At 43.7% G+C, this 12,278-nt stretch overlaps 1 protein-coding gene across 1 annotated transcript in view; it reads left to right on the forward strand.

Annotated features, from left to right (window-relative positions):
* LOC130297924 (uncharacterized) overlaps positions 1 to 12,278 on the forward strand; it is a 95,047-nt gene that overhangs the window by 21,975 nt on the left and 60,794 nt on the right. The window contains exon 11 of the mRNA XM_056550810.1: positions 1,820 to 3,036. Within this exon, the coding sequence (XP_056406785.1) occupies positions 1,820 to 3,036 (1,217 nt within the window). The remainder of the gene's footprint in view (positions 1 to 1,819; positions 3,037 to 12,278) is intronic.

Below are 12,278 nucleotides of genomic sequence, written 5' to 3' on the forward strand. Positions count from 1 at the left end.
GGATATTAGCATACACGGGGGCACAAGGGTCCCCCATCGCGGTGCCACTTAGCTGGTGGTAATAACAACCACTAAATATCAACACAGTAAATAGTTTCTAGTGAGGACAGACTCAAGAAGTCCGAGAACAAGCCGGTTATGTACCCCTAGTTGATGGAAAATATTCAGCAGCTCATATACCTTCTCGATGTGGTATTGAGGAGAAAGAGGTTTCTACATCAATGCTCAACAACAGGACATTAGGATCTATAGTGAGTCCTTCCTATTTTCTCAATAAGTCCATCGTATCTATAGTGTTAGACGGTAATGTAGGGATAAAGCCCCTTTAATACACGATCAGTGTAGATTCCAACATTCTGCGATAGGCTACTGATGCCTACAATAATAGGCCTCCCCTTAAAGGAGTACTCCACCCCTAGACATCTTATCCTCTTCCTGCTACACCCAGCATTCATTTAGAGCTTCGGGTGCATGGCCAGAGGCCATCACGCCCCCTCCCATAGACTTGCATTGAAGGGGCGTGGCCATGAAGTCCCGAGTGGGGCGTGACTGTGGCATCACGAGCCTCCGCCCCGCATCGACCAGTCATCCAGCATAGAGCTAAGTTCGCTCTGTGCACCAGATGTCTGGGGTGCCACAGCCAAGAGCGCTGCTGGGAGAGACATCTTATTCCCTATCCTTTGGATAGGGGATAAGATGTCTAGGTGCGGAGTACCCCTTTAAGGGGATACAATGCTTCTGTGCACAATAGGAAGAGCAAAAAATGTTGCCGCCATTGGTTTCTATGTAAAAAATCTGCAGAAGTTCGTCCCTGGATTTGGGGGTAGGGGGAACTATAGATTAAAACACATACGAAATTCTATCATCCTACAAATTCTTACACAAGACGATATATGATCTAATCCCTATCAATCAGAACAATATTACCTGCCTTATTAGGAAGTTTAAACTTTTAAAGGGGTACTCCGCTGCTCAGCGTTTGGAACAAACTGTTCCGAACGCTGGAGCCGGCGTCGGGAGCTCGTGACTTCATAGCCCCGCCCCCTCACGATGTCACCCCCCCCCTCAATGCAAATCTATGGGAGGGGGGCGTGACGGCTGGACATTGCAGAGCAAACAAACATTTTTCAAAACAAAGCATAAAACATGAATATACCTGCCATGTGCCCTATCAGAGACCAGGCCACCTACAACTCCAGCCCACGTTTCGCTTCGTAAGCCTATACGCGAAATGTGCGTTGAGGTTGTAGTTATGTCAAACTCAAATCACCCATCAAAATGTAAAAAGCTGATTTTGACATAATAACTAAACCTCCTCTTTTGTCAAATGTAACAACTAAATGTTCTTCCTGAATTAAACAGAACTCCTTGGGCAGCTCTTTAGGCACTATGCTGAGGAGGAGATTTTATACCAACATCCTGTCTGGTGTGAATTCCTTGTGCCAGCCCTCAGGCCATCCTTGACAGTTATACAGTGTAAAAAAAAACCCCCAAATTTGTAAAATTGCTTTTTTCCCCCCAATTTAACCATTTTAAATATTTTTTTTCCATTTTGGATTATATGTTATGGGAAAATAAAGCAAGACATTACAAAGTACAATTGGTCCCTCAAAAAATAAACACTCATATGGGTTAAGGCTACTAAAGTGCGAGGAAGAAAAAACAAAATGCAACAATGAAAATGGGCCTGGTCCTTAAAGGGTTACAAAAAAACTGCACCTTAACTGCACTTGTGTTTACAGACAAATAGAAATGTTATAAATGTCTCTACTTTGTAGAAAACAAAAGAAAAAAACTAACTCTACTTTAATCCAAATAGAAAACCCCAAATGTGATGAAGATGTGATGTTATCGCTGAATTATAAAGATGAAGATACCATGCAGCGCTACTCAGGAGAAGATCATACACCACAACCTGTACTACATCCAGGACATCACAGTACAGATCTATCATACAATTCGCCAGATCATCAGGAACCTTCTCCCGACCAATCACAGGTTGTTACCACAAGGACAGAGCAGAAAGGGGGGGAAAGGTTTCCATGTGATGAATGTGGAGAAGAGTTTACAAATAGATCTACATTTTTAATTCACAGAAGAAGTCACACAGGAGAGATGCTATATTCATGCTCTGAATGTGGGAAATGTTTTACATGTAAATCAAAGCTTGTTATACATGAGAGAATTCACACAGGAGAGAAGCCTTATTCGTGTTCAGAATGTGGGAAATGTTTTATAAATCAATCAACTCTAGTTAGACATGAGAGAATTCACACTGGAGAAAAGCCGTATTCGTGTTCAGAATGTGGGAAATGTTTTACAAGTAAATCAGGTCTTATTAGACATGCGAGAATTCACACAGGAGAGAGGCCGTATTCATGCTCAGAATGTGGGAAATGTTTTACAAGTAAATCAGATCTTGTTATCCATGAGAGAATTCACACAGGAGAGAAGCCATATTCATGTTCAGAATGTGGGAAATGTTTTATAGATCAATCAAATCTTCTTAGACATGAAAGAAATCACACAGGAGAGAAGTCATTTTCATGTTTAGAATGTGGGAAATATTTTCCAAGTAAATCAGATCTTGTTATGCATGAGAGAATTCATACAGGAGAGAAACCATATTCATGTTCAGAATGTGGGAAATGTTTTACTGTAAAATCTCAGCTTGTTGCACATAAGAGAACTCACACAGGAGAGAAGCCATATTCGTGTTCAGAATGTGGGAAATGTTTTACAGATAAATCAACCCATATTAGACATGAAAGAAGTCACACAGGAGAGAAGCCGTATTCATGCTCAGAATGCGGCAAATGTTTTACAAGTAAATCATATCTTGTTACACATGAGAGACGTCACACAGGAGAGAAGCCATGTTCATGTTCAGAATGTGGGAAATGTTTTACAGATAAATCTGCTCTGGCTAGACATGAGAGAATTCACACAGGCGAGAAGCCACATTCATGCTCAGAATGTGGGAAATGTTTTACAAGTAAATCAGATCTTGCTAGACATAAGAAAATTCACATGAGACAATGAATTTAAAGAAAAACATATCAGAGCTCTTCATAGTGTTCTTCTTCCTAATCTCCAGTAATCTCACTGGACCCCCCCATCTATTCCTACAACACGATCACATAGAAATCTTCTCAGACCAGTTACACATAGTAATATCCAGGAAGCAGATGACTGGGGAATCATTGTGAACAGTCTGTGGTCATAGCTCCCGATGGATGATAGAGACATTATGTGTACGCCCATTATGTCACAATTATTAATAAACATTAGGAATGGCTGAAGATTTCATTCCAGGAGAAGGTATAATAAAAGGAGAAGATATTATCAATATATCCTAAGATAAGAAGCATTGTCACAATTTATCCCTAATGTTATTTACAAATGTCATAATAGAGGAATATTCTTGTATTAAACATTATTAACCCTCCTTGTGTTCTCATGTGAGATCAGATCATTGGATTCACCACGACTCTTATTTATCCACAAGATATTACAGTAAAACCTCCTCAGATGCTGCATTTATTAGAGATGTTCTGATACAGATATTGGTATCGACGCCGATTCCGTACATTTGCACAAGTACTTGTAATCATGTAAAGTTCCCCCTTACCCACAGAAAAATAATTCCTGAAGCCTCTGCATCTGTTTCTCTGTTATCCAGTGTGGTGCAGGACCTTCTCCTTCTTTACGGTGTCCAGAGTGGTGCAGGACCTTCTCCTTCCCTATGTTATCCAGAGTGGTGCAAGACCTTCTCATTCCCTATGTTATCAGGAGTGGTGCAGGACCTTCTCCTTCCCTATGTTATCCAGAGTGGTGCAGGACCTTCTCCTTCCCTATGTTTTCCATAGTGGTGCAGGACCTTCTCCTTCCCTATGTTATCCAGAGTGGTGCAGGACCTTCTCCTTCCCTATGTTATCCAGAGTGATGCAGGACCTTCTCCTTCCCTATGTTATCCAGAGTGGTGCAGGACCTTCTCCTTCCCTATGTTATCCAGAGTGATGCAGGACCTTCTCCTTCCCTATGTTATCCAGAGTGGTGCAGGACCTTCTCCTTCCCTACATTATCCGGAGTGGTGCAGGACCTTTTCCTTTCCTACGTTAGCCGGAGTGGTGCAGGACCTTCTCCTTCCCTATGTTAGCCGGAGTGGTGCAGGACCTGCCACATGCTGAAATTAAGCCATGTTAGTGCGAGCAGGTCTCCAGGATAATGGATCAACAGATGCAGAGGCCTCAGAGTAGGAATGGAAGGGATTTTTATTATTCTATTTGAGGGGGACTCATTGGGGGAGAACTAATGAAAACATCTACCTCTTGGTTTCCCAACCAGGGTGCCTCCAGCTGTTGAAAAACTACAACTCCCGGCATGTTAAAAGTTTTAGTTTTGCCTAAAAGAAGGTTCCCTACCTAACTAACCAACTACTGTGGGCCTCTACCTAAAAAGGGGGGGGGGTTCCTACCTACCTAGTTACAGAGGGCTTAACCCCTTAAGGACTCAGCATTTTCCGTTTTTTGCATTTTCATTTTTTCCTCATCACCTTCTAAAAATCATAACGCTTAAAATTTTGCACCTAAAAATCCACATTATGGCTTATTTTTTGTGCCACCAATTCTGACATCGGTCATTTTACCAAAAAATCCACAGTGAAACGGGAAAAAAAATCATTGTGCGTTAAAATTGAAGAAAAAATTTCATTTTGTAAAGTTTGGGGGCTTCCGTTTCTACGCAGTGCATATTTTGGTAAAAATTACACCTTATCTTTATTCTGTAGGTCCATACGGTTAAAATGATATCCTACTTATATAGGTTTGATTTTGTCGCACTTCTGGAAAAAATCATAACTACATGCAGGAAAATTTATATGTTAATAATTCTCATCTTCTGACCCCTATAACTTTTTTATTTTTCCGTGTATGGGGCGGTATGAGGACTCATTTTTGGCCCCGTCTTCTGAAGTTTTTATCGGTACCATTTTTGTATTGATCGGACTTATTGATCGCTTTTTATTCATTTTTTCACGATATAAAAAGTGACCAAAAATACACTTTGGAATTTTTTTTGCGCGTACGCCATTGACCGTGCGGTTTAATTAATGATATATTTTTATAGTTCGGACATTTTCGCACGCGGCGATACCACATATGTTTATTTTTATTTACACTCTTTTTTCAAACTTTTATTAGGGAAGGGGTTAAATGACCTTTAACTTTTTTTTTGCAGTGTTATAGCTCCCATAGGGACCTATAGCTCTGCACACGCTGATCTCTTATACTGATCATTGTTATCCCATAGGGACCTATAACACTGCACATACTGATCTCTTATACTGATCATTGTTATCCCATAGGGACCTATAACACTGCACACACTGATCTCCTATGCTGATCCCTGCAAAGCCATAGCTTTGCACGAATCAGTCAGATAGGGGCTTGATTGCTCAAGCCTGTAGCTCAGGCTTGGAGCAATCAATCGACGATCGGACGCCGCGGAGAGAGGTAAGGAGACCTCCGCCTGCGTCCCAGCTGATCGGAATATCGCGATTTTATCGCGATGTCCGGATCAGCCCGACTGAGCTGCCGGAAAGCTTTTACTTTCGTTTTCAGACACAACAATCGGTGCTGCAGGCTGTTAGCCCAGGGTCCCGGCTATCGTTAGTGTGATGCGTGACCCCGTTTTTCACACCGGGACCGGGCGTAGGGGTAGAGGTATGCCCTAAGTCCTTAAGAGGTTAATAGGGTTATCCAGGAAAAAAACATTTTTTATATATCAACTGGCTCCAGAAAGTTAAACGGATTTGTAAATTACTTCTATTAAAAAATCTTAATCCTTTCAGTACTTACGAGCTGCTGAAGTTGAGTTGTTCTTTTCTGTCTAAGTGCTCTCTGATGACACCTGTCTTGGGAACTGTCCAGAGTGGAAGCAAATCCCCATAGCAAACCTCTTCTATTCTGTGCAGTTCCCGAGACAAGCAGAGATGTCAGCAGAGAGCACTGTTGTCAGACAGAAAAGAACAACTCATCTTCAGCAGCTGATAATTATCGGAAGGATTAAGATTTTTTAATAGAAGTAATTTACAAATCTGTTTAACTTTCTGGAGCCAGTTGATATTAAAAAAAAAGTTTTTTCCTTTAATACCTCTTTAAAGAATATTTGTCACCAAATAAACTGTTCAAACTAACTTGTGTGGTCAGAGATATGTTATCTGTGCTGAACCCCTATCATTATGTGTGCCGCCCCCCCCCCCTTCTTATGTGTGCTGGCCCTCCTCCTATTATGTGTGCTGATCCCCCTTTTATTATGTGTGCCGGCCCCCTCTTATTATGTGTGCTGGCCCCCCTCTTATGTGTGCTGCCCCCCCCTTTTATTATGTGTGCTGCCCCCCTCCTATTATGTGTGCTGCTCCCCCTCTTATTATGTGCGCCGCCCCCCTTCTATTATGTGTGCTGCCCCCCCTCTCCTATTATGTGTGCTGCCCCCCTCTTATTATGTGTGCTGACCCCCCTCATATTATGTTTGCTGACCCCCCTCATATTATGTGTGCTGCTCCTCCTCTTATTATGTGTGCCAGCCCCCTCTTATTATGTGTGCTGCCCCCCTATCATGTGTTCCCCCCCTCTCCTATTATGTGTGCTGCTTCCCCTCTTATTATGTGTGCTGCTTCCCCTCTTATTATGTGTGCTGCTTCCCCTCTTATTATGTGTGCTGCTTCCCCTCTTATTATGTGTGCCGGGCCCCCTCATATTATGTGTGCTGACCCCCCTCATATTATGTGTGCTGACCTCCCTCATATTATGTGTGCTGCCCCCCTCTTATTATGTGTGCCGCCGCCGCCCCCCTTCTATTATGTGTGCTGCTCCCCCTCTTATTATGTGTGCTGCCCCCCTCTTATTATGTGTGCCGCCGCCGCCCCCCTTCTATTATGTGTGCTGCTCCCCCTCTTATTATGTGTGCTGCCCCCCTATCATGTGTGCCCCCCCTCCTATTATGTGTGCTGCTCCCCCTCTTATTATGTGTGCTGACCCCCCTCATATTATGTGTGTTGCCCCCCTCATATTATGTGTGCTGCCCCCCTCCAATTATGTGTGCCGGGCCCCCTCTTATTATGTGTGCCGCTCACCCTCTTGTTATGTGTGCTGACCCCCCTCATATTATGTGTGCTGACCCCCTCTTATTATGTGCGCCGCCGCCCCCCTCCAATTATGTGTGCCGGGCCCCCTCTTATTATGTGTGCCGCTCACCCTCTTATCATGTGCGCCGCCGCCCCCCTCCTATTATATGTACCCCCCCCTCTTATTATGTGTGCCGGTCCCCCTCTTATTATGTGCGCCGCCGCCCCCCTCCTATTATGTGTGCTGCTCCCCCTCTTATTATGTGTGCCGCTCCCCCTCTTATTATGTGTGCTGCTCCCCCTCTTATTATGTGTGCCACTCCCCCTCTTATTATGTGTGCTGCCCCCCCCTCCTATCATGTGTGCGGGCCCCTCCTCTTATGTGCCCCCCCCCCTCTTATTATGTGTGCCAGCCCCCCTCTTATTATGTGTGCTGCCCCCCTATCATGTGTGCCCCCCCTCTCCTATTATGTGTGCTGCTCCCCCTCTTGTTATGTGTGCCCCCCCTCTTATGTATGCTGCCCCCCTCTTATTATGTGTGCCGACCCCCCTCTTATTATGTGTGCCGACCCCCCTCATATTATGTGTACTGCCCCCCTATCATTATGTGTGCCGCCTCCCCTCCTATTATGTGTACTGCCCCCCCTATCATTATGTGTGCCGCCTCCCCTCCTATTATGTGTACTGCCCCCCTATCATTATGTGTGCCTCCTTCCCTCCTATTATGTGTACTGCCCCCCTATCATTGTGTGCCGCCTCCTCTCCTATTATGTGTACTGCCACCCTATCATTATGTGTGCCGCCTCCCCTCCTATTATGTGTACTGCCCCCCTATCATTATGTGTGCCGCCTCCCCTCCTATTATGTGTACTGCCCCCCTATCATTGTGTGCCGCCTCCCCTCCTATTATGTGTACTGCCCCCCTATCATTATGTGTGCCGCCTCCCCTCCTATTATGTGTACTGCCCCCCTATCATTATGTGTGCCGCCTCCCCTCCTATTATGTGTACTGCCCCCCTATCATTATGTGTGCCGCCTCCCCTTCTATTATGTGTACTGCCCCCCTATCATTGTGTGTGCCGCCTCCCCTCCTATTATGTGTACTGCCCCCTATCATTATGTGTGCCGCCTCCCCTCCTATTATGTGTACTGCCCCCCTATCATTATGTGTGCCGCCTCCCCTCCTATTATGTGTACTGCCCCCCTATCATTATGTGTGCCGCCTCCCCTCCTATTATGTGCACTGCCCCCTATCATTATGTGTGCCGCCTCCCCTCCTATTATGTGTACTGCCCCCCTATCATTATGTGTGCCGCCTCCCCTCCTATTATGTGTGCCTCCTCCCCTCCTATTATGTGTGCCGCCTCCCCTCCTATTATGTGTACTGCCCCCCTATCATTATATGTGCCTCCTCCCCTCCTATTATGTGTACTGCCCCCCTATCATTATGTGTGCCTCCTCCCCTCCTATTATGTGTACTGCCCCCCCTATCATTATGTGTGCCGCCTCCCCTCCTATTATGTGTACTGCCCCCCTATCATTATGTGTGCCGCCTCCCCTCCTATTATGTGTGCCGCCTCCCCTCCTATTATGTGTGCCGCCTCCCCTCCTATTATGTGTGCCGCCTCCCCTCCTATTATGTGTACTGCCCCCCTATCATTATGTGTGCCGCCTCCCCTCCTATTATGTGTGCCGCCTCCCCTCCTATTATGTGTGCCGCCTCCCCTCCTATTATGTGTGCCGCCTCCCCTCCTATTATGTGTGCCGCCTCCCCTCCTATTATGTGTGCCGCCTCCCCTCCTATTATGTGTGCCGACCCCCCTCCTATTATGTGTGCCGACCCCCCTCTTATTATTATGGGTTCCGGCCCCCTCATATTATGTGTGCCGCTGGATGCAGGCGGCGGGGGTCGTAACATTGCAGCAATGAGACCTTTTTGTTGGGAGTAAATCAACTAAAAACAATTTGCACTGACAATAGGCTGAATTGCTTTTTAAGTACTGATAGATTTCAGCAGTTGTCTTGGATTTCCAGGCCTTTTTGCACCTCCCTTTCTTCATGTATTCAATACTTTCTTCCTGTCATTTCGCATTATTACACATAACTTAATTTCTGATCTTCTTTGTTTTGGTTTCTCTGTATGTATGGATTACTTGGTTTGTTACCGACATCTGGTTATAGAACCTTGAAATATATTTAGTGAGAAAAATGGTGACGTGTTCAAGATGTGGTATATAGCAAATAGAGCAGGAGATAGAAGGGAACCTTGTGGCCAATCCACACATTAGTGGTGCGGGAGATGAAGAAGACGTTCCTGATGATACTGTCCTGGATCTATTCATAAGGAGAGAATGAAACCATCTTAGACACTCACACTGATCCCTTGTTATCATTCGGAACACTAATAGGGGCTGATTCATTACTGAAGAACTATTGGAAGGAATTAGAGATGAGCGAACTTACAGTAAATTCGATTCGTCGCGAACTTCTCGGCTCGGCAGTTGATGACTTTTCCTGCATAAGTGTGTTCAGCTTTCAGGTGCTCCGGTGGGCTGGAAAAGGAGGATACAGTCCTAGGAAAGAGTCTCCTAGGAATGTATCCACCTTTTCCAGCCCACGGGAGCACCTGAAGGCTGAACTAATTTATGCAGGAAAAGTCATCAACTGCCGAGCCGAGAAGTTCGTGACGAATCAAATTTACTGTAAGTTTGCTCATCTCTAGAAGGAATCACAGATATTATTACTTGAGAGATGGGTCTTAAGTTAAATTATCATTTTTAAAAGGTACATGTACATTACACATATACAGCTCTACTGTGTACACATACAGCTCAGCTACATGTACATTACACATATACAGCTCTACTGTGTACACATACAGCTCAGCTACATGTACATTACACATATACAGCACTACTGTGTACACATACAGCTCAGCTACATGTACATTACACATATACAGCTCTACTGTGTACACATACAGCTCAGCTACATGCACATTACACATATACAGCTCTACTGTGTACACATACAGCTCAGCTACATGTACATTACACATATACAGCTCTACTGTGTACACATACAGCTCAGCTACATGTACATTACATATATACAGCTCTACTGTGTACACATACAGCTCAGCTACATGTACATTACACATATACAGCTCTACTGTGTACACATACAGCTCAGCTACATGTACATTACACATATACAGCTCTACTGTGTACACATACAGCTCAGCTACATGCACATTACACATATACAGCTCTACTGTGTACACATACAGCTCAGCTACATGTACATTACACACATACAGCTCTACTGTGTACACATACAGCTCAGCTACATGCACATTACACATATACAGCTCTACTGTGTACACATACAACTCAGCTACATGCACATTACACATATACAGCTCTACTGTGTACACATACAGCTCAGCTACATGTACATTACACATATACAGCTCTACTGTGTACACATACAACTCAGCTACATGTACATTACACATATACAGCTCTACTGTGTACACATACAACTCAGCTACATGCACATTACACATATACAGCTCTACTGTGTACACATACAGCTCAGCTACATGTACATTACACATATACAGCTCTACTGTGTACACATACAGCTCAGCTACATGTACATTACACATATACAGCTCTACTGTGTACACATACAGCTCAGCTACATGCACATTACACATATACAGCTCTACTGTGTACACATACAGCTCAGCTACATGCACATTACACATATACAGCTCTACTGTGTACACATACAGCTCAGCTACATGTACATTACACATATACAGCTCTACTGTGTACACATACAACTCAGCTACATGTACATTACACATATACAGCTCTACTGTGTACACATACAGCTCAGCTACATGTACATTACACATATACAGCCCTACTGTGTACACACACAGCTCAGCTACATGCACATTAAACATATACAGCTCTACTGTGTACACACACAGCTCAGCTACATGTACATTACACATATACAGCCCTACTGTGTACACATACAGCTCAGCTACATGCACATTACACATATACAGCCCTACTGTGAACACACACAGCTCAGCTACATGTACATTACACATATACAGCTCTACTGTGTACACATACAGCTCAGCTACATGTACATTACACATATACAGCTCTACTGTGTACACATACAGCTCAGCTACATGTACATTACATATATACAGCTCTACTGTGTACACATACAGCTCAGCTACATATACATTACACATATACAGCTCTACTGTGTACACATACAGCTCAGCTACATGTACATTACACATATACAGCTCTACTGTGTACACATACAGCTCAGCTACATGTACATTACACATATACAGCTCTACTGTGTACACATACAGCTCAGCTACATGTACATTACACATATACAGATCTACTGTGTACACATACAGCTCAGCTACATGTACATTACACATATACAGCTCTACTGTGTACACATACAGCTCAGCTACATGTACATTACACATATACAGCTCTACTGTGTACACATACAGCTCAGCTACATGTACATTACACATATACAGCTCTACTGTGTACACATACAGCTCAGCTACATGTACATTACACATATACAGCTCTACTGTGTACACATACAGCTCAGCTACATGCACATTACACATATACAGCTCTACTGTGTACACATACAGCTCAGCTACATGTACATTACACATATACAGCTCTACTGTGTACACATACAGCTCAGCTACATGCACATTACATATACAGCTCTACTGTGTACACATACAGCTCAGCTACATGTACATTACACATATACAGCTCTACTGTGTACACATACAGCTCAGCTACATATACATTACACATATACAGCTCTACTGTGTACACATACAGCTCAGCTACATGTACATTACACATATACAGCTCTACTGTGTACACATACAGCTCAGCTACATGTACATTACACATATACAGCTCTACTGTGTACACATACAGCTCAGCTACATGTACATTACACATATACAGCTCTACTGTGTACACATACAGCTCAGCTACATGTACATTACACATATACAGCTCTACTGTGTACACATACAGCTCAGCTACATGTACATTACACATATACA

Source organism: Hyla sarda, chromosome 1 (genome assembly GCF_029499605.1).
Source record: "Hyla sarda isolate aHylSar1 chromosome 1, aHylSar1.hap1, whole genome shotgun sequence".
NCBI lineage: Eukaryota > Metazoa > Chordata > Amphibia > Anura > Hylidae > Hyla > Hyla sarda.